At 35.3% G+C, this 22,843-nt stretch overlaps 1 protein-coding gene across 1 annotated transcript in view; it reads right to left on the bottom strand.

Moving 5' to 3' along the window:
• The window catches only part of OTOGL (otogelin like), an 89,186-nt gene that overhangs the window by 6,037 nt on the left and 60,306 nt on the right, over positions 1–22,843 (bottom strand). The window contains exons 35-55 of the mRNA XM_032688072.1: positions 20,470–21,317; positions 19,601–19,778; positions 18,525–18,667; positions 17,431–17,454; positions 17,207–17,299; positions 16,377–16,566; positions 13,914–14,128; positions 12,310–12,451; positions 11,780–11,965; positions 11,080–11,292; positions 10,065–10,169; positions 9,645–9,752; positions 9,182–9,283; positions 7,786–7,890; positions 7,657–7,697; positions 6,655–6,718; positions 5,526–5,704; positions 5,073–5,177; positions 4,145–4,264; positions 2,514–2,559; positions 640–711 (exon numbers count right to left, since the gene is read on the bottom strand). Of these exons, the coding sequence (XP_032543963.1) occupies positions 640–711; positions 2,514–2,559; positions 4,145–4,264; positions 5,073–5,177; positions 5,526–5,704; positions 6,655–6,718; positions 7,657–7,697; positions 7,786–7,890; positions 9,182–9,283; positions 9,645–9,752; positions 10,065–10,169; positions 11,080–11,292; positions 11,780–11,965; positions 12,310–12,451; positions 13,914–14,128; positions 16,377–16,566; positions 17,207–17,299; positions 17,431–17,454; positions 18,525–18,667; positions 19,601–19,778; positions 20,470–21,317 (3,279 nt within the window). The remainder of the gene's footprint in view (positions 1–639; positions 712–2,513; positions 2,560–4,144; positions 4,265–5,072; positions 5,178–5,525; positions 5,705–6,654; positions 6,719–7,656; positions 7,698–7,785; positions 7,891–9,181; positions 9,284–9,644; positions 9,753–10,064; positions 10,170–11,079; positions 11,293–11,779; positions 11,966–12,309; positions 12,452–13,913; positions 14,129–16,376; positions 16,567–17,206; positions 17,300–17,430; positions 17,455–18,524; positions 18,668–19,600; positions 19,779–20,469; positions 21,318–22,843) is intronic.

Below are 22,843 nucleotides of genomic sequence, written 5' to 3'. Positions count from 1 at the left end.
TTACCTACCCTAAAAAGTTAAGAATTATGAATGTAATGCAACAGTTTTGTAACATTCTGTATTTTCCGGTGTAAAAAGTATATATTACCATGTGGTTGCAATTGTATGTTTCCACCCCACCCTCAACATTTTCCTAACTTTGTAAAGCAGATTATTTGTGACAAAGAAGAAATACAGCATAAATCCATATTTGCAAAGGTGAGACCAGACAATAACACACACTCTTGCTCTATTTTAAGACAAAAAAAAAGAATTCCATCAATAATTTCAGAAACCTGGGATCAGATTTAGAATCTCTTGGTAACCGTATTCAGAATTATGATTTTTTTTTCAGTAACATTTTATAGTACCACTAGCCTGTACAGTAAATTCATGTGCTAAAAGAAATTTCAGCAAGAGCAGGAGGAATAACCATAAATGGATGAACCTAATTCTGACAGGTGCTGAGCAGTGAACCTTAACCAGGCTTTAGAAAACCACTGATCTGGGAGACCAACAGAGGATCAGCATCTCTCAGTATCAGGCCCAGAACCATTAACTGCATGGTAACATTTAATGATGATGACAGCTATGACATATATATCAAGTACTGCTTACACTATTATCAAAAAAAGGAAAATACAGTATTAAAAATAATACCTGGTTCACAATTAATACTATCAGTAGGCACTACTGGATTAATGGCAAAGGGTAATAGACCCAATCCAGAACCTGGCAGAATCATTAGGAATAGAAGATTCTCATGAAATAAAAACATTTCTATATAAATGACATTTCATTAATTCTTACACTGCCAACTGCAATTTTTCTTTTAATAAAAGATGATGAGCTTTCCTGTTAGTCTTCTACAATTTAGAAACTGCGCAGCTGCTTCAAGTCTCACTAAAGATGGCCTAAACTTTATTATACTCCTGATTAACACAAAACTGGAATGATGCTTACTTTTAAATCAAACTTTTGCAATGAGTCTCTCTATGGCAAGGTAAGAATTAAATATATGCACTCACTTTGCATGCATTAAATCAAAGTCTTTCAGAAAAGTTATTTATCCCCATTAAAACCCCAACGTGTTGCAAGCTCTATTTATAAGTGCTCTTCTTAACTGCTTCACCACAGGGCACATGCTTTTAGTTAAAAATAAAACAAAATAAAAATAAAATAGCATATAATTGTTTGAATTATATCTAGGGTTTTTAGCAGCCACCTCAGCAAGTATTTCTGAAGTATAACAATGCCTTTCCTGAGGCCACAGAATATGGCCAAAATTATAAATCTTCCTAATCGAAAGTAAACAAATAGTCAATAATTCTTAAGACTAAGTTTCTAAAAAAAGCCAACCTAATTTTGAGGGGAAGTTAAATATTTTTCAACACAGCTTATCTCATGAAAGAAAGAATATTGTCATTAAGATTGTAGCACAATTTGGTGCTATTTTCTACATTTTGTATACAACAGAATATCAGTATTTACAGTTCACTTTTTAAGACTAGCATAACTTGGTATTGTTCTGTATTAGATAAATATCAATATTCCCTTTTTTCACCAAATTATATAAAATACATTGCACTTCAGTTTTTTGTAATAACTGTACAATATATGGTTGTAAGTCTGTGACTTGCTAGTCAATATTATTAAGTAAACGTTTGTCTACAAAAATTCCAAAAACTAATTTGCTTATATATTTTACTCTAATGTTGAAGACAAAAACAGCCAAAAGAAGAGGGGGAGGATTTTCTGAAGTGTTGACCATGTTCTTACTCTACAAAATTACTTTTATACAACGAGGGGTTTTTATATATAATAATTATATACCTAGATAATAAAACTTTTCTTAGTCAAAACTGCAGCAAAAACCTGTTTGTTCTCAATCAACTTTTGAAATTGCAAAAATTATGAAATCTTTATGTCAGCCTGAGTCACATTTCATCATATTTTAAAGTTACACAGTCAGAAAATGTGTACATATTCCCAGTTACTAAAAAGTTGATTTTATATAAGAGTCACTATCTTCAGTATTACTATAACTTTTCCTCATTTGGGATTTTTTAAAAAGTATTCCAGTATTTTGGCCCTAGAAAATACATATTAGAGATACAGAATAAATCAGTAAGTTCGAAGACATATTGCAAAATGCCACTAAATTAGGAATCAATTTTAGGGGGAAAATATCCTTATCTTTTATGGTGAAAATCATATAGGCAGTATTTTAGAGCCATCTTAGCAATAAAGAGAATTTCTTCATTATTTTAATTGAGATAACTTTTAGTCTTCCATGGGTTATATTTGGAGAGATTTGGTTATACTCCAGACAATAATGTTAAAAATCACCAAGTCAGCAGCCAAATGAAGCAATACCTTTTAATAAGAGTAGTTAGGTAACTACAACAATTTTTATGTGATTTGCAGGGGGACTGCATGCTTTTTCCTTCTTTATGTCCCAGCAACTGAGGTTAAAAAACAAGCCCTCCAAAATCAAAGCCAAACTAGCACATATTGCAGCCTTCATCACTTACAGGTCTTGCAGCAGCCATCATTATACGTCTGCACAATTCCTCCATTCTAGGAAAATAAAAGGGGAATATAGCAAAAAACACTGTGCCTGATGAAAAGGTAAGACATTCCATGTTTTAAAGATGCTCATCTAATAAAAAGTAGTATCACTGAAATGAAGAGAATTACACAGATATGTGTCAGCTGAAGGTTTGGTTCACAAATTCTTTACAACCTTTGAAATTGAAAACAAACTCATCACTGCTGAAGGTTCAATAGCGTTCAGTTGGCATCTGATCTAGTCTCCTTTGAATAAATCACTTAGTTTCTGTAAGCGTATTTTTATATCATCCACTACCATCTATTTCCCCACCACTGAGACTTATTAGGATAGTTTAAAAAAATTCATGTGTATAGCCCAGAACTGCATATCAAGCAGTCAACAGAACACAAATAGCACTCTTAAGATAACAACAGACAAAAGACATTTTTTAGCTTCTATCTTTTCATGCGAGCATACATTATTTATATCATTAAAGAAAAATCACTGAGTAAGTTGTTTGAGAACTTTGGAGCACTTAAACTCAGATACTTAAATCCATATTCCTGAATGATCCTGAGATGCCTGTCAGAAGAGCTTTCTTCTCAGCTACTGGTTCAAATCTATGTTCAACATCTCTGAAAAACAGGTCAGACTGACTCAAGAAGTTAATTATAGGGCTCCATTCTTTAAAATCTTAACCATCATTACTAAGGAAAGATCCTAATAGATGGTGTCCAAATGGTTCTAAGGAAGAAACTCAAGCATAAAGTCAAAGTAATACAGACACTAATTTTAGATAGTGTACCTTCTTCAGGATTTTTTTAAACAAATGCAATGGATAAGTAGGACTTGTACTAAATTCATAATCTGTAGTCAAGGTTATAATGGTACTTACCCTCTCTACATATATATTTATTATTATTTGTAGTTTATATTAAATATATGGTGTACTGCAATTGCAAGAATTATAAGTATTATAAAGTTAGAGAAGTATTAAATTAGAAATTAAACTGTAAACAAATATGCAATGTATGTGAAGAACACACGTTCTTCAAAGCAGTTTATACGGGTATGCCACATTTACATTTTTAGATATGTCATGTAGGTAGATACCCTTTCATGTGTGATATTTTTTATTACAAAAAGTTTATTTTAAGAGATAATAAAGTTTATATATACTCTGTCATCTTTGTAATCTTTGCACAACTTAAGGAATATTTAATATAGCCGACTTTTATATGCAGCATTTCTGGATTGCTTGATCTGATTTATTTAGTTTATGTGCACTATGAACTTGGCTAAGTGTTATTCTAAACTAAAGTAAGACACAGTGATTAGCACTTTATATAGTGGTATGTCAAGCATGATTCCAATTCCACAATATTTTAAAAGCAGTCATCAAGACCCAAACCAAATTTTTATACTGCTCACAGACACTTTGTCAGTTGAAAAGCAAACAGGAGCATAGCAAATAACTGCAAATTGCTAGTTTACATGTTTTTACTTACCACTTTTTTAATTTAAAGGAACTACATGAGCTATGCATGCCTTGTCAAGTGTAAGCAAAACTCCAGAGCAGTTATTGTCACTTACCTCACCCAAAGTACAAACCTTTGTACAGTCAGTGTCATTAAACGGAGGGCAGACAACACTTGATCCTAGTATGATGGCCCCTGCAGCAGTCTTAGCACATTTGTAGTTGGTGCAGTTGGAGCTCCAGGTGCTTCCTTCCTGAATATATGAATCAAAGCCATTCTCAGGGAAGTCAAAACATTTCAGCTTTATCTACAACTTCAAATGTCTCTAAAACTGGTGCCCTCATGCTGTAGTACCTACTGGAGTGGAAAGTCTTGCATACCACCCAGAGGTGACAAGGAGAAAGACCATCCTCTAACTACCAGTGGCTACTCCTTCCTGGAGCCATGGCTCTATTCTCCAGCACGCTGCTCAGCATGGATGTCCTAGTGCAGAATTAAAAGTGTCTGTGCCTGTTAATTTCTTTTGCTCTGAAAGCAATGGGAAGCATGAACGAAGTTATGGTCACATCTAAATTTCCATGTATGGGGATGCTGACACACCATCAAGATTCTGAACCCCAGTGCTTCGATTTGCACTCTTCCTTTCTGTAGTAACCAGAACAAGAAGAGTGGCCCTGAGAAGAGGGGCACATAGGAGTCCTGATGTGAACTCTGAAGCTCCAAACATATCTAAATCACAGTATATGACTTAGAGTTAAAATTTGAACCCTTCCCTGCACTTGGAGTATATCCAACCTTAAGTAAATTATGACATTTACATATCTTTATAGAAAATATTACAAGCAATAAAATGAAATAAGGTATTCACATAGTGTGAAATGGCAGGTCTTTAAATAAACACACTCTTTCTATCGTATATCATAAATAGTCTCTAAGTGTATAAACAGCAGCAAGGAGGCATGTAGCAAGACTGACAGCATGAGTTAACTAAGAAATGACTGTCAGACACCTAATTATTGTATTATTATAGTTATTTCCTATCTCTGTCCAAAGACACTTACTTCATAAACAATAAGTGTTCCATTCTCTGTATGAAAAGAGCAGGACACATTTTGACACATACCACAACAAGTATGGTGACTGAAGGAAGGAATATATACTTGATGCTGGAAAGAAAGGAAAGAAAAAAACCAAGTAAGTATTTTTAAACATATAGGATATGGAAATTCTTTGATTTCTAAACCCAAAAATACCAAGAAAAGTAATATACGTATGGATTTGTTGGATGGATGGATGGATGGATGGATGGATGGATGGAAGGATGGTCAGATAGATACATTTACATATGCTGATAGAACCTTCCTCTAAAAATAATCCTGCAGACACAAGGTACACATCATCACTGTTAAGTTCTCATACTTGCTGAGTTAAAGGACAAGCAAAAGTTTTCACTAAAACTTTTATCCTAATTGTGCTCACAAATTGCATCATTCCTGTATTTTAAGAATACTCACAGCTTCACATTGCTGGGAACAGTTCATCATTGTGAAATGCATGGCATTGTATCCTGTGTTCTGATCTTTTTCTTGTAAACATTGTACAGTATAACAAAGGTCTCCATCCAAGTACTGAATTATTGACTGTCCAGGATTCAGTACTGTGACCTCTTGGAAGATGCACACATCATCCTTCTCTAAAATGAAAAGAAATAAATGTTTCCAGAGGAGGACAAAAAAATCATCAAACAAATTAACAGAACCACTGGTAAGACAAAAGTAGGGCAAAGTCCTATGCAAAAGTATTCTAACTTTTAGACTTGACTGTTTGTGGTTTAAATTACCAAAATAGAGGGGGAGAAAGTATAATTCAACTTAAGAAAATCCTACAAAATGCAAAACTGCCTAAAAATTGATAGTTTTTCTACAATGGAAGTAAAAAAAAAAAAATGTGTTGTTCTTACTTTTAAAGAGTTCTAATATTTGACATTCAACTGTTCTGCACATTACAAAATGTAGCCTTTCTGTCAATTAAACTAGTATGACTCCAATTACCTGTAGGCCAGTAATCTGCTCAAGCTGTACCATAAATGTGTGCTTTGCTCCTTGAGGCAGTTTAGCCTGGGCTACTGTCAGGACTGCAGCATACCTCCAGCACCCTCATGTACAGTGCAGCTGAAATCTAGTCTACCATAGGGTAGCTGGGTGAGGGAAGGGAGCAGAGGTCTGATCTTAAGACTGGTTTCCTACTCTTGTGCTGGCTGAACAGTTTGTTGCTCTGGTGTGGTGGTGTCTCATTTGTGCTTGAAAGTGGACTAGGAGCAGTTGCACTGCTCACACGCAGCTGCACTTCACAACACGCTTTCCATATGCCCCTCACCAGAGAGACTGTACCTGACTCTGAAAGCATGGGCAGTTTTACAACACTCCTACACCCCACAAGAACTGACACAAAATGGATGGGCTAGCAAACAAAGCCTCATATCCAGAAAAGAGAGTATAATTGCATAACTAGGTAGACAATCATCAAATCAAGACAAAGGAGCATTTATATTTGAGAAGGTTACTATGGTCCTATTTCTGCTTTCTTTGCATGCCCTTTCTGCTGAAAACTAAAACACAACAACAAGGAATATGAAAAAGTTACCACAAATGTAGTGAGTGCATCCGCAAGCACTGGAAACACTATTATCTATTTTTTTAACTTCTCCCTGAGCATAAAAAGATAAAAGTTTGCAAAGTCATGTACAATTAAATGTAGTGCTAAGCAGACAATTTTTCTCTAAAAATGTAAAATATTACTTTCATCGCTTCCACCCTGATTTCATAAAAGAGAAAAATGTACTCAAGAAACAGTAGCACACTCAGAGTTATTCAACATATTTATCTCTTTAAACAGCAAAAACCACTTCATTTTCTGTACAAGTGCATAAGAACAGCTGAGTAAATAAAAAGCAATTTTTCCTGAGATAAAAAATTATTTCAATAATACCCGTATTAGTAAAAGATTGCCTTCTAAGAATTTACTTCCAAAAAAAAAGTGAAATTCAAATTTAAAACCCCCAATTAGACTTTATGTTATGCAGTCTTCATATATGGACATTTGATATGGAAAATATCATCACTATGATTATAATAGGAGTTTGAACATTCATTCATAACTATTTGCCAGATCACAGACCCTATTACAACAAACTACATGAGGAGGAACATATTTATGAATTCTCCTATCAGCTAAATTCAATAATGTTATATCATTGTCATCTAAAGCATAAATTATTAACGAAAAACCAAGTTTCTCCAGATAATATTTATGGTAATAAAACTCATTCCTCATTAATTATTTTAAAAAATGGGAACTATTTCTGTAGAAAACCTTACCAGCCTATTGTTTAGTGTCAACATTGAACAGGACAATATTACAGTTGCTTTTCTTCTTTTGACATCTTACAACACAGAAAGCAAAATTTCTCCATGGAATAGTTGACACTTGTTTGAATCATGTTCTTGAGCTGGGGACTGGGAGGCTGTACCACTCTGTCCATGGTCAGACTCATCACCCTTTGCAACTAACTGAAACAAGGAATATAAAGGGCAGAGCAACAGGGCTGAACACCATTAATAAAAATATCTTAAAAATGCTGCTTACCAATTTACAGGTCAGCATAGTAGCATTTTCACAATTACATTCTGAGGAGAAAAAAACCCACGTGTTAATCAGTTAGCTAACTGTTAGCTTTAGTTAACAGCTGTGACTAAGGAATAAAGCAATAATTACCACAGTGCCATTCTGGACAACATTGCCCAAGTATTTTTTTCTTCACAGGTGTCATGTCATCTGTGCAAATCATAGGAGGCTCAGAACAAAGATTTTCATCACAAACTAAATGAGGGGAAAAGAGAATTTACATAAATTTACTTCATATTTTCCAGCTTACATTTCTTTTGACATATTATTTTTTAAATAATGTTATGTTACACAAATTTGATTGTGTTTCTTAAGCATCTGAATTACATTTGGAACTAAAAAAATAAACAAAGATTTTCAAAAGTGATTTTAGTTGCCTTAGAACATGTTTAAATTTTCAGAAAATATCACACAGGATTCATTTAATATTTAATATTCTTCCTACTTCAGAATCACTTAAGATTATAACTAGTACCAAAGACAATTAAAATCATAGTCTTTGGAAAACACGGGGGGTTTTTTTCTCAGATACAAATGTGCTGTAAAGCACACTCCCATGAGATAACAGGGAGCAAATGCCATCCTGAGATGACCCTAGCAAGAAAATGCCTGCCTCTCTTATCAGAGGGGGCTTACTTTGAAAGAAGATCATACACTAAGATGTAGATCAAATCTGCCAGAATTTGGCAAAAAACAATGCCAAAGGCTTCTGCAGAAACTTTCACCTGGGCAAAAGTGCTAGGAAAAGGAAAGGACCAAAACACAGAAAAAACTGAAGTAAAAATTACTAAATTCCAAATTTTGTGGAAGACAATTTAATTAATTGAAGTTACACTGCAAGAGTGCAATAGGACAAGACTGCAGCAGCATGAGTCAATTTAAATTAAGCAGTTACACTTGTAGACATTACTTAAGAACACATAGTACAATTTATGTGTTTTATGAGGTTATGAAAGAGACAAGGTTACACTGCAAATATTTTTCTTCTGGCTGCTCATTGTTTGAAAAGTAATCAACCCAGCAGTTTTTGGGACCCTTGGTCTACTCCGTCCCCTGAAAGCTAAAAGTGCAAAGAAACTGCCTAAGCATTAATGAATGGCACAACAGAGGTACAACACCACAAAAGCTGTTTTATTAAATCTGTTGTAATATATGAACAATTGTATACTTACACTCCAAGCATGGGATTCAGTTCCACATTAATATATCAGTATTTAGATCATCATGAAAATAACTATGTTCTGTCTGGTGAACTAAACAACCTCTCCAGACTCCACTGACTAGGCTCGTTAGACCACCATTGAGCATACCAAGAACTTTGAATCTGCCTCAAATAGAGACACCTTCAGTCAGATCTCTTAGTCTATATCTGAAGCCCACCCTAAATGCTGAATCAAAAAAATCTACACACACACACACAGACACACAGAGTCTGTCATTTTAACTAAATTTGGCAATATATGGAACTGACAACAGTTACACTCACCGCAGTAGTAATGAGGACAACAGTAATGTATAGTATTAAGGTCTACAGTGAGAATTTCCCCTTCATCACACAAAGGAACAGGCTCAATACAGGATTCACAAACTAAATATAAAAAAAAAAATCAGACATTTACAAAGTTTTAAATACTAAAAAATTAGCACATGTGAATTCCATTTAATAAACTAAATAACAAGTAATATTGTGTTTATTACTCATATAACAGAACTTTCATAGATTTTATATAAAAACTTAACAAAATTCAAGTATGATGTTCAAAATTACGTTGGAAAGAAAAGATCCTCAAACTCAAAAATAATTACGCTCCAGTCAGCCTGATCCATATGAAGTCTCACTGACCTCTCCAAGAATTCCTGGTTTAAGTTACTTGGTTTAGAATTATTGTCTGTTTTTGTAATTTTTGACTATTCCTTAGTTCTCCATAAAAATATTAGAGGCTTCTTACCACAGAGATGTGAGAAACAACAGGGATCTTCCTGTTTTGCTTCAACGATAAATTGATCTTCTCTGCAGTCCAGCTGGGAAGCATTGAAACAAACTGAAGGATCACATTCTGTAGGATGCAAAACAAACACTATCATAAAACGGGTCACTGAGACAATACTAAAAAGATAAAGAAAATATATTCTTGATCTACTTAGTAAAATAAAACTTCCCAAATTGACTGTAAATCAGAAATGACACAAAACTCAAACACAAAAACAGTATTGGAGAATGAGGACAAAAACCATATCTCATTGCCTGGCGCTATTTACGGTGTCCCATTCTGTTAACAGTCAAAACAACTTGTAATGTAAATCTTTTTTCAACATACAATGCAAGTATGGAAAACTTCCCAGTAACTGTGCGTTTGTATTTCCCTTACCACATCGGTACTGTGGACAGCAGGACAGCGGATGGTAGCCTATCACTAATTTTTCAGTGGGTTTGCATGGTGGAATAATGGCATCACACAATGACATGTTACATTCTGTGGGAAAAAAACAAACAAACAAACAAAAAAACCAACCAAATTTATTGTATTTAAACAGATACAATTGCAAGTTCTATGGCTCAAGATATTTATATCATCTAGTACAGTGATCCACTAAATAAGACCAGCCCAAGACAGCTTAAAGTGCACTCCATACCATCATGTAGACCTTTGAGCTCAACACAAGCAAGCAGGTATATCCCTCCTAAAACAGGTATTTACTTACTCTGCTTCCTATACCTGAAGCCAGCTAAAATGTCCCACTGATTTCCCCTAAGCAAACTGACAATACAGTTTTGGTTACAGGTATCTAGTGAGCAAAAGCACCACATCAGCTGGACCATTTGTTCTCCTTTCCCTTGAAGACATTAAGAAGAAATAAGTACATTTTGCTTAATGTTTTAGGAGCAATAAGTTTATTCTTTTTCCTAACAACCATGGCTAGACAGAATATTAGTATGCAGTGATCAGCTCACAGAAAACTACATCTGGAAAACAGCAGTAGATCAGAGGATACTGCTTGTCACACCAAAGCACTAGTAAGGAAAGCAAACAGGGTCTGATGACTGCTCCAATTACCAAGGTACTTCTATTATCAAATATATATCAATTTATTATTGAGATATATATATTATTGATACATATTCTAAATTCCATGCAAGAGCTTAAAAAATAATTTTTGACAGAAGTTTTGTTTAACTGGTGAACTTCTAAGAAAAAAATTTATTTCAGCAAGTCAGTTCTTATACAGAAAAGAAGCCTGAATTCCTGGCCCAACCAACCACAAGTACCTAAAAATGATTTCTGAAAAATGTTACCTTGAATCCTGCCTAAAGTTTGTCAGCTGGCAGTGAATGTTAAGCACTTACCTTACACTTCTGTTACTGAAAACAAGTGTGGTACATACCACAAACTTTCTTGGGACAGCAAGCTCTCTCTTCAATGACACTGACAATAACTTCTCCTTCTCTTTCACAGACTGGTGGTGGATCCTCATTGCATTCAGGTTCTACAGCAACAATGCTTCCATTTTCTAAACATCCATACATGCAACAGCCTCTCATGGACCCATTCCAGTTCTCCCCAGCAGAGCGGGGTTGTCCTTTACTATCTGTACATGCTGGAAGAAAAATCCCATTACATTCCTTCAGCAAGTAGACAGCTCCATTTTCTGTAAGCAACCATGAATTGCATAAAACTATTGCATAAAATAATACATCTGTCAAGCATTATGATAAAGGAATCCAAGGAAGGATGATGACCTTAAAAGCCCCAAGGAACAAATGCTTCACTACGGATGAAAATGGGTGAAGGCAAGGGACAGAACCTGCCCATACTATTCCTCCCTGAGTACTAGAGGAAGAAAAGCTTCAGAGGTGTGGAAGAATGACCATCATTTTTCCCCAACAGAAGTGCATCAGCACTGGATCTTAAATCAAACTGAACTGAAAGCATAAATTGCTGTATCTTGAGACAGAGTAGGCTCTGTTGAATGGACCTCTACCAGATTCACACTTACTGAGGACTGGCACAGAACTTAAACTCTTACACTGAACTGTGGTTAATATCATCATATCTGCAAAACTACTCTGTTCTGATGCACTTACTACATTTTTCTTCTGGTATACAGAGGTCAGAGTCTGTTCTATGCAGAATGGTGCCATTTTTACACACACAGTCTTCCCTCAAATAGGAGCAGGGAGAATCTTCATAGAACCATTTATTTAAGCATGTCTTGGCTTCACAGGGTTGCACACAAGGCTGGTATTCCTTGCCCTCAGGACAACTCAATGCTGCAAGAAATAAAAACAAGTCACTGAGTGTTTCTGTTATTCTTTCAGCATTTCATTGTATAAACAGCTAGTAAGAACAAATGATTGTATCACAGAAAGTTTATACTTTTAACAGTACTTCAGGTAAGCAACTCATTCGACTGAGATTAAACTCATTCATGACACTTTGACTAAAAGAATACATCTTAACTTGTACCCCGATTTACTCATGCTGTGATAAAATGAGATAGCGCTTACAATAATAATAGAAACTAGTATAGTTTTAACTCATCAATAAACACTAAATCACTAAAAAACCTCATCACTAAAGACATATGGTGTATAGAATATGGCTACATGCTTACAACAGTAATCAGCTGTCCTCCATTTAATGCAGATGTTGTGCTTGTTGCACAAAGCCACATATGCAGAAAGCGCATCACACTCATAATTCCAGAAATAAGTACTGTTGATCCACATCTTCTCACAAAATTCCTGTGGTGACACCTAGGAACATATTGCAATTGGGAACTAAAAAGTATAAGGACTTTATGTAATTAAAATAAATCATTAATTACAAGAAATAATACAGCCCCAAGGGGAAAAAAGTCACTAGCAGTGGCTAAATTAAAAACCACCTTTTTTCTCAGAACACTCATTCTACAAAACTTAAACAACGAGAATTCTTTATGCTTATCAGTAAACACAGAACACAGTCCTAAGGAGATTTTCACACTACTTGCAAGAGCTTTTCAGTCAACTAAAAGTCAACAATCTCAGCTGAACATTTCTGCTATACCTTCCATAAAATCCTACTGTGAATGAATTATTTATTACTCTCTTTCTGCGTCTGCAGGACCTGATAGCCTATGTTACCGAGTCTAAATGCAGGTGATGCAACCTTTCTTACTTCTGTTGTTTCCTTTAGCATAAGTTCATAACATGGTGGAAAAGTCAGCTTTTGTTTCATTCTGCCTATTCACTACTGTGCTGCACTGGTGCTACTCTCCCTTCTTGATTCCAAACTGATTACCATTGCTCCCTCCCACTAAGTTTCTGCGGCAAATATAGCTCCTTCTTTTCAGAAGAACTCCCTCCCTTTTTTTCTATCTGGGAAAAGTGAGGAGTGGTCTTGGGAATTTGAAGGAAGGGGTTCAGCTGCCTGCAATACTTTTAACAGCATTTGTCTGTGATGAAAACCAAAGTGTAACACAACACAGACTAAGGGTGGAAAGGCAAAACAGCACGAAGTGAATCAGGAATCTGAACACATCTCTGAGAAGAAAAAGACACTTGAGTAATTAATCCTTTTTATTTTTAATTAAGTGGGGAAAGTCAGACCTCAGAGATTTGGGATTTCCTCATTTTCTGTTCTGGGAAGCAGCTGTGCTGCACTACCCACCTCTAGTGGCAGGCTGCATGCTACAGCTGTATCTCCATTAGGAAGTACAGTTTTCAGAAACAAATTATAATGATTTTTGTAAGAAATGCTACCAAATTGTCAACATAATAGTGACTAGGTCAAAATTTGTTTAACTGGAAATTTCTTTAGTCAGATAAGTCTCAGACTGCATGAGTCACTGTTGTATGCAGCAGAAACACAAGGCTTTCTGTTTCAGTGACCCCAAGCAGGAATTTAATAAAAACAACCCTTTTGGAACGTATTTGTCTTGACATGACAATCTGGTGTCTCTCCTTTGAGAATTTCCTATTAATTATTTAAAAATAAATAATTTTTAAAACAGCGTAATAGCACAGGGATCAATATAAATGCGTGTTTACATTGGACAATGTGGCAAAAGTACTAAAGGCAACATGATGGAGGTATTAAAGCCACCCATGCAGTTGTTCAACTGAAATATGACAATAAGGCAGAACACAGCAAATGTGCATATATCTCTCACTCTTTTCTTAATTATACAACTTTTATTTTAATTGCACCTGCAATTTTTCTGATCTTCGTACTCACTTTCTTGTGACAAGGGATGAAAATGCTTCTGTTTAACAGTTCCATACAGTATGTGCAGTTATCTTCAGTACAGTTTCTTACTGGCCTCCTGGTTGTTACATCAAGTGATTTCTCAATTTCCCAACTCTTAATGAACATTTCAATTTCCTCCATATTTGTAATTATGCTCATGTTTTGCATTTTCAGGTCATCACTAGGATCTCCATTACACACCCCTGGAGACAGAGCATCATATTCAAAGCACAAACAAAAGAAAAGTGCACTTAATAAGGTAAGATTAATACTGCGTCAGGCTGACCCGTGCAACTTAGTCACCTGAGTTTATAAATGAAAGTAGAAATATGTCCACTGTAGTTCCAATCTTCTGCTTGTGACTTTAGTTCTCACCTCAATGGCTAAGTAAAACAAGCAGATCATGCAGTACAGCTAATCATACCTTTCCCAACAATTAATTAACTTTTGAGAAAAACTGCTACCAAAGTGTGGTGTTGAGTGTAGCAAACTCACTGATATGGCACTAGATTCTGATCTCATTCTACTGAACAGCAGTCAGCTCCTTGTGAGTAACTGCAGAGGCTTTCAAGTTAACTGCTTGTCACGGATTATTTGACATGTATTGAAATTTAACTGAACATTCTAAATGCAAGAAGTTGTGAAAAGAATCTTTTGATGAACAAATTGCTTTCTCAAGAGAAAATACAGTTCTTACTCTATTTATTAATACAAAACCACTGGAAAAAAACCCCACCCAGACCCCTGACATTCACTGGCTATCTGAATTCATTATCGTAGGTATTCTGTTGATTCATCAATTAAAATATATGATTCCTATAAGCACATAATAAGTGACTAATGCCAAAACTTTAATCTTCATACTAGTGGTTTATATCTCGGAACTGATCAGGCAAAGTCTTCTATCTTGCTTCCACTTTCCTTCTGCACCGTTAACCCCACACTAAGCCCTTGCCTTTGTGCTTCCAGCCCTGCAGTCTGATGCTCTCCAGGGTACCTTGTTAGAACTGGGCTAGCTTGGTGTGACAGGCTGTTATTCTTTCAGACAGCATGGAGGAATACAGAAGATGGTATTTGCATGATAAGAAGCATTTGACAGTAGCACAACATTCCACTATTCTTAACTCTTCTGCTTCTTCCTGCAAATCACTAACTGCTGGAGTTAGAATTTGTAGGGTCATATTATAGAATTACAGAATCAATACAGCTTTTAAAAATAAAGCTGATGTACCAAACAGTCACACAATTTTTTCTATTATGAAAGGGAGAGGACTGAAGAATCCCCATCAGGAATTAACAGCAGAGAATAGGAAAGAAGAGCTAAAGAAGATTTCAGATTTTCCTGCAAAATATCAAGTAAAGCAGCACTTTAAATCGAAGTTTGGATCTGTCCGCAAAGTCTTCCTCTTTGTATCTTCTCATGGTACAAAGAGCAACTCTTCTATGACTATTCTATAATTCTTCCTGCATTTGATCTCATCTCATCCCACTCTTTCGGCATGTATAAAGAGCATGGCACGATACTGGGAAAAGATGCAGGGCCAATATTCATGTTCTCTCCCCAGATCTAGGAGAACTTTCCTTTTGTTCAATCAGAATATAGCAATTGATTCTAAAGATTTGATTTATTTATAATTAAAGCATATCTGAATCGCATTGTTTGCTTTTAAAACTAAAACTGGTTTAAAAGATCATAAAAAGTTCGCTTTCCTTTTCAATGTGGGGTAGACTACATAAAATTACAATGCACCAGAAAATGAACATTTATGATAGAATTAAAGCAATTCTGAAATACTTGCTTACACTTCTCCATATTATTCATTCAGGCAGAGTTATAAAAAGGCTATCAGGGAAGCCTGAAATATGCTAAATTTATCATCATTGTAATTCAAGTCTGAGACAACTCAGTACAGTTTTGGACCCTAGATTCAACCTCAAGAGGTCTAAATTCAGATTCACTATCCTCAGGAGACTTGAGCCCTTCCCAAGATAAATCTTTTTTCAGTATTTGCATAGCAATAAGCTGACATTGCTAACAACAGACAGTTACTCTTTTCTCCATAATCACTGAAATATACTGTCACTACCTGAACTTCTTTAGCAGCCACTTTCCATTGAAAATTTTTCCCTTTTCTTTGCTTCACTTCAACAATATTCTTAAAAACAGGCAGAAATAAGTAATTTTTTTAAAAGCTATTTAAATACAATGTGCTGATCACTACTTGTTCTAAAAAGTACTTTATTAGCATGCAGTGCTTTCAAAACAGAATGATTAATTTATTGGTATTAATTAGCAGTATTTCACAAGCCCACATCACATAGGATTGTCATCATAGCTAGTGAGAGTCACAAGGAGAGTTATAAGGACAGCTGGTCACAGACACGAAAGAGAGTTGCAAATTTCAAATGGGAAGTTATTAAACAAGAAAAAAATTGTGACCATAGCCTCACCACAAAGTCCTTCTGTCTTCATCGATGTGTTAGAGTGTAATCCATACTGTATATCTATGATGCCTGTAACATGAGCCCACTTGATGCTAATACCAGCTGGGGTATTGACGACATACATTGCACCAGTATCCTGAATACTAAGTCCTTCTTTTGAAAATGGTAATGGTTGAATTACAGAATCCACTACTACCTAAAATAAACCAAACACATTTTAGGAATAAAACCAGATTGCAATTATCTATTCTATATGTATTCCTATTTAATAAGGAAAATTATTTTTTTTCGGCCTCTGCCACATACAACAGTCACAGTGCTTGCAACATAGAGCTTCCCATCAGTGTCATTTCCTATAACTGCAAATGAAGTAGGCATGAGAAAAAAAATCTTTTCTAATTAAGGAAGGAATAAATCTTATTTATCATATATTGTATTATAAAACAAAACCTCATTCCAGTTATTCAATGTTATCTGTTCTGACTTGTAATTGACTAGTAGGAAAGGCAGATTTAGTGTTTATCCCATCTTGGAACACTTTTTGTTCAGTTTTAGGGTTTCTGAAAATACAATCTCAAGTATAACTTCTTTTGAAGCTTCTTTAAAATCTCTAAAGAACTTTAAAGTGTTATTTTTGGTAAATGACAGATAAGTGAAGCATGGTATCAGAAATGTATATTGTTTTGCTCCTAGGATACCATAAATTACTGGGAACCTGAACTGCAAAACTAGTCCTAATCCTGTAATATATAATTTTAATTCCAATTTATTACATTCTACAACAGAATAGCTCTCCAGCTATTTTTTAAGTGTACGTACTGTTGACATATACTTACTTTTCTTGCTAAGCGATTGATAAGTATTTTACATGTGGGTGTTGTGACATTTAATTTCTTAAAACAGAGCCCTGAAGTGCTCGCAGGTGGAACCTTGAAAGAAAAGTGACAAATGAGTTTAATTACTATTGTTTTTCTAATTCTGTGCCAGTGTTATTGGGAATTTTTATCAATATATGTAACATTAATGCATTTTATAATTAGTAAAATAAAAAAGTACTTACTAGTTTTCTTATTGAATTTGCACTCTGAAAAACATTAAAAAAATTAGAAGTGCAATGATAATCAGCAGCATTTTTATTTATCAAAAATAAGTTTACTATTTTCTTTGTCTTTGAAGTTCTTCTACAGTCAGCTAAATAATTACACTAATTTAGTATATTCCTTATAAATAATAAAAAATACACACTTCCCAGCTAAAGTACTGCACATGCTGAAAGGCCCTTTCAAAAAATATTTCTTAAAGAACTACAGCTATGGACTTCTAAAGCTCATCTGCCTATGTGTTTTACATTCCCACCTCTAGACTGTAACCAAGAAACAGTGAAGAGAGCAATTTAATAGAAAACCTCTAAACTAGTGCACAACTGTTGTACTTAACAGTCTTAAAGTTCAAGTATACAGTTGCCCAGTGAGAGTATAAAAGAGGGATGGGAGGGAAAGAAGCCTGTTGAAGTTCCTCATCAGTAACTTGTTTATCCACAAACCAAGGATGGAAACAAGCCAGTTGCTCAAGGGCTGCATAAATTATGACTACAGGCAATGCAAAGGAAATGTATTTATAGATTCTAAGGATGAGACTGACCTGACCTTAACTGGCAGTCTAAAATAAAGTGGCCAGATCCCCTCTGTAGGCAGTGCAGAGTTAGACAACTACAAAGAACAACTCACCACAGTAATCCCAAAGTCATTAATACATTCCTAAAATAACTACAAAATATCTTTTGTGACTATTCAAAATATTTTAGTATTTTGACCATACGGCAAAGTATAAATTCAAGGCCACAAGAAGACTTGTGCGTGAAGAGCCTGAAAGGAGACATGAAGATTCAGAAGTTATGGCACCTCTTCTAATTTATGTGTAACCTACATTTGAATCTCCTTATAACATAACAATTACTATTTAACCTGAGACAAAATACTTTTATCTAGACAGCATGATTAAGCATACTCCTTGAAAATTAAATAACTTGTCATTTTTCAATTGGTATGGCTTTTATATCTAAGTTTTGATTGACATATTTTTGCAGAATTTCATACCTATAACAAAAAAATTCAAGAAACTATTACAATTATTGCAGAAATGCAAGAATCTTACCTGATTAGCAGGACATTTTTCGATATGAGCAACAATAATTTCTCCTGGTAACTTGACTAAAATGTAGGAAGCCATATTGCAGAGGGCTATGTTGTTTCCATCAAATGTAATAATACTCAGTTCAGACAGTACAGAACATTGACCTAAAAAAGTCAGTTAATGAGGTTAACACAAAACCAAATACAGCACATCTCTAAAACCTTTCGGTTCTAACATTATTTTCTTTCACATATGCGTTCATATATATATTGATGACCTTATTCTGCAGACAGCATATTGAGCCATAAGCAGAACCAAGTGCTTAGGTTTCTCAGTGGAAATATCTTAACCTACTGTTGTGTGCCCAAGATAGGGGAGAATGTTTAAAATGGTGAAAATTTTCACTTAAGCCAATGTTTTACAGGCAAGGTCAATGAATCTGTACAGCATGAGCTAAAATATATGCATTAAAATGTACATATTTTTGAGATACTGATAAGAGGGAACTTTTCTGTCCGATCTTGAAACAAATATAAAGTGTAATATGGGTTTCATTAACCAATGACCAATTACCATTGGCTAATTACCATTAATCAATAACTGCAAGGTTTAAATATGACTTCTCTTTAGCCTTTCTTTTTCCCTTGGTAGACACTCATCTGCCGGTTTCTGCAGTTTCTAAGCATGAGTAAAAACTGCAATTAGAGTAACTGAAATTGAGGGGTTCTGTCTTTCAGAAAATGCTAGCAATTTTTTTTCTTCACAAAATGTTGAAATCTTACCACTTTTACTGATAGAAATTCCGAAATGTCTCAGCTGGAAAACATTGATGTTCAAACAGCAGATGTCATTTTAGTATTTTCATTCAAAACAAAATGTTTTGATTCTCTTGAATGCTATAATACAGTGTGGTTGAATGTCAATTCAAATATACCAAAATATTCAGTATATTTGATTCTGTTTTGCTGATGAATAGCTCTTTTAAATTCATTGTGGTATTCAACCTCATATTCCCACTGGAATAAACCCTTAATTTATTACTTGAAATTTACAGATCAAGACACTATATTTTATTAAAAAATAAAACAGTGACTTACAGGGACATTCCCATTCTGGACAACAACTATCAGTGTTAACTTGAACAGGCATTCCTCGAAAACCACAATCTGGCTTCTGCACATCCTTAGGGCAGTTTCTTGAAAGATTGTATAACATCCAACCCATATTAACACATACATACTGGCTACATTTGTCAACAGATTCAAGGTATCTTGGCTGTCATATAAGGAAAAAAACCAACCAGAATCAGCTCTAAGTTCACTGCCTTTATGAAATCAAAACAATTATTCATCCACTCCCCTGCTCTGAGAGAGTATCAGTATATCTACCTGCCCCTCATCAGTTATTTTGGAATTATTTGCATTTGTGTGGTTGTAACAGGTGGCAACAATACATGCTCCCTCTAACAGCACACCTGTCCTGTTCCATCTAACTTTGGTGGAATACCCTACAAAAAGCATTATCCATTGAGGCTATGCATTATAGTCAGCAATAATCTGAAGCATTTTAAGAAACACAAAATCACGCATTCCCATGAGGTTAAAACATATGTCAAAGAAACAAACGGGAAAAGGAAAGACAGAGTGAGATTATGCACAAACCCAAAAATTCCATGGATTATGGCTTTTTCTGCACCTCAGTAATATATTTAGCTATATTTAGAACAAGCATATAGCTTTAAAGCCTTTTTTTTCAGAGCAATACATCCAAGCTGTAGAACATACCGGGGCAGTGTAAGAGCAACAATAAAACTATCTTCTAAGAATAAGTGGGTATTTAAAAATATACAAATTAAATAGAAAATAGGAACTATTTAAAATCTCTGGTATTACATACGTAGCATAACAGAATAGACTGAAAAGTAAGATAAAATTTAACATACAGGGACAAGTAAAACTGATCATACCACACACTCAGATGATGTAGACATCAGTGTATGCATCATTGTACCAAAGTAAGCCTTGTCAGCTACAGCTGTTGTTTCTGAAGAGGAAAGTAGAGCCATTCCACCACTAGAATGAGATAAACCTATTTTAGTTCTCTCTGTGGCCTCTGCTAAACTAAAATAATGTTTAATCGGTTTCTGTGTTGGGATTTTTGACCTATCTGATGTTGTTAGACCTGGGACTCCAGAAAGAGAGATATTTTTTACTGAGGTATTTCTTGAAACAAGCGAACTCTGGACTGCAGTTAATGGCAAATAAGGCAGGGAAGATTTGTCAGTTGTGGTTGCCTTTATCTTGGTAAAATTTCTTTGCTCGTACGAAGTCTGACCACTTTGTGAAATTTCCACAGTTCTCTCATAAGAGGTTGAGTATTTAACTTCTGAAACTGCATATGAGGTACTCTTCATCTGTGATAATGGACTTGTAGTACCAGTTGTTTTCATTACAATAATTTTTGGAGTTTCTTTAGTGCTCTGGGAAACTTGAGTTACTGCAGTTGTAAACAAAGATCTGTGTGTTTCTGTGGTGGTAAGAACTGAAGCTGAAGTTGTATAAAAATCCAAATCAGCAACAAAAGGATCAGTGCTTTTTGTAGTAATCCTAGAGGCTAGAGTAGTGCCTGAAGTAACTAATAAACTGGCTGAAGAGCTAGGCGGTATTTTTGCAAAAATATAAGGTACTTTTGAGGATGTGGCATTCACTGTTGTGTTCATGATCATTGGTGTAGTGGATTGAGTGATGATTCCAGCTGCTATGGCTGACATTTTTCCATCTTCTTCTGAAGAACTTACCGAAGAACTCTGCTTCCCTAGAGAAACATTAGAGATATGAGTGGTCTTAGGAGGAAGTGAAGGCATAGAGGGCTGGCTTTCTAAAGTGGCTTCAGAAATTTTAGGCATTAGTAAAGAGGGCTTTAAAATGGATGATTTTAGTGCTGCTGAAAGGTTGGTAGAAGGGCTTATTTTTAAAGTGAATTTAGAAAAATCCACACGAGTCAGAACGTCTGTAACTGGAATTTTTGGCATTCCTTGTGCATCTAGAGATGAAACTGATTCTTGAGCAGCAATTATATTTTGTGTTAGTGATGAAGTGCTATCTACTGTGAGAATCAATGAAGAACTTGTAGTCTGAAATGTCACCTAAGATGGTACTGATGTTGACGACAAGGTTGTAAATAAAGATGATGACCTTGTAAGAGAAGGATATTTAGGAATGAAAGTGCCTGAACTTTGAGCCACAGGGTCAGTTCTCAATTCTGTATCTGAACTGCTTGGGTACTCTGTAATTTCTAAAGTGGTTACTGATGTAGCATTTGGAGGTAATACCAATGTCCTGAGAGGGAAGACTGTAGACATAATGGATTTCACTGGCTTTTTAGAAGTGGATGACACAGAAATGAGTGTGCATTATATACTTATTTCCTCTTGAGGCTTTACTTACTATAGACACGTCAAAGATTTTGAATTGAGTTGAGGAATGGAAGCTGCAGAAGATATTTTATAAACACTTTTGGAGGCAACAGTGACAGCTGCCATAACTTTGGGCTTTATGGAGGTAATCAAGGAATGCACTGCTATAGATACTATGCATGTTACAGAAGGAGTTGAAGAAGTGTTTATAGGAATTTGAGAAGCAACTTGAGGTGCAGATACAGTCATTACTGGCAGAGCAGCATAAATACTGCCCTTTTTTAATGGAGATGCCTGCTTGGGAACAGTCATCGAAATTTGCACTGAAGATAAAAATGGCTTTGGAGAAAAACTAGCTGCAGAACTTGCATTTAATGATATCAGAGAAGTTTTAGACAAGGGCTTTGCTGTTTTGAAATATGAAACTGTGATCAATTGAGGAAAACTTAGAGCTAGCAAATCTAGTAGTCATAGGAATTTGAGGACCAGTTGAAGTCAGTGCAGAAAACCATGTTGGGTAAACTGCAGTATGATCAATGCAAGACCTCGTTCTAACAGACGAAGCAGATATAGGAGAAGTAGATGTGCCTAATGTCAACCATGGACCTAGAAGAAATACAGGTCTTGTGAAAGTTGTTCTGCCAGCCAGCAAAGCAGACAAAGACACTTCAGAGGATATTTCACCTCCCTTAAAATTACTTACTGAAGGACTCTTACCCTTCCCAATCCCTGCAGACAGCTCAGAAGTGACAAAAGATGGGTTGAAGGTTAAAGTTGTTAATGTTGAGGTAGGGGAACTGTTCCTAGCTGAGTGGTTGGTGTTTCAAGTGAAAATGGAGCTACCAATAGGGAGGTGGGTGTTAATAATGCAGAATGTTTTGGAACTGTACTTGCACTAAGCTGTTGGAGTTGCTATTGTAATAGG

This window comes from Chiroxiphia lanceolata, chromosome 5 (genome assembly GCF_009829145.1).
Source record: "Chiroxiphia lanceolata isolate bChiLan1 chromosome 5, bChiLan1.pri, whole genome shotgun sequence".
In the NCBI taxonomy this organism is placed as follows: Eukaryota; Metazoa; Chordata; class Aves; order Passeriformes; family Pipridae; genus Chiroxiphia; species Chiroxiphia lanceolata.
The sequence above is the reverse complement of the archived record's forward strand: the minus strand, read 5'-3'. Positions and strand labels throughout refer to the sequence as shown.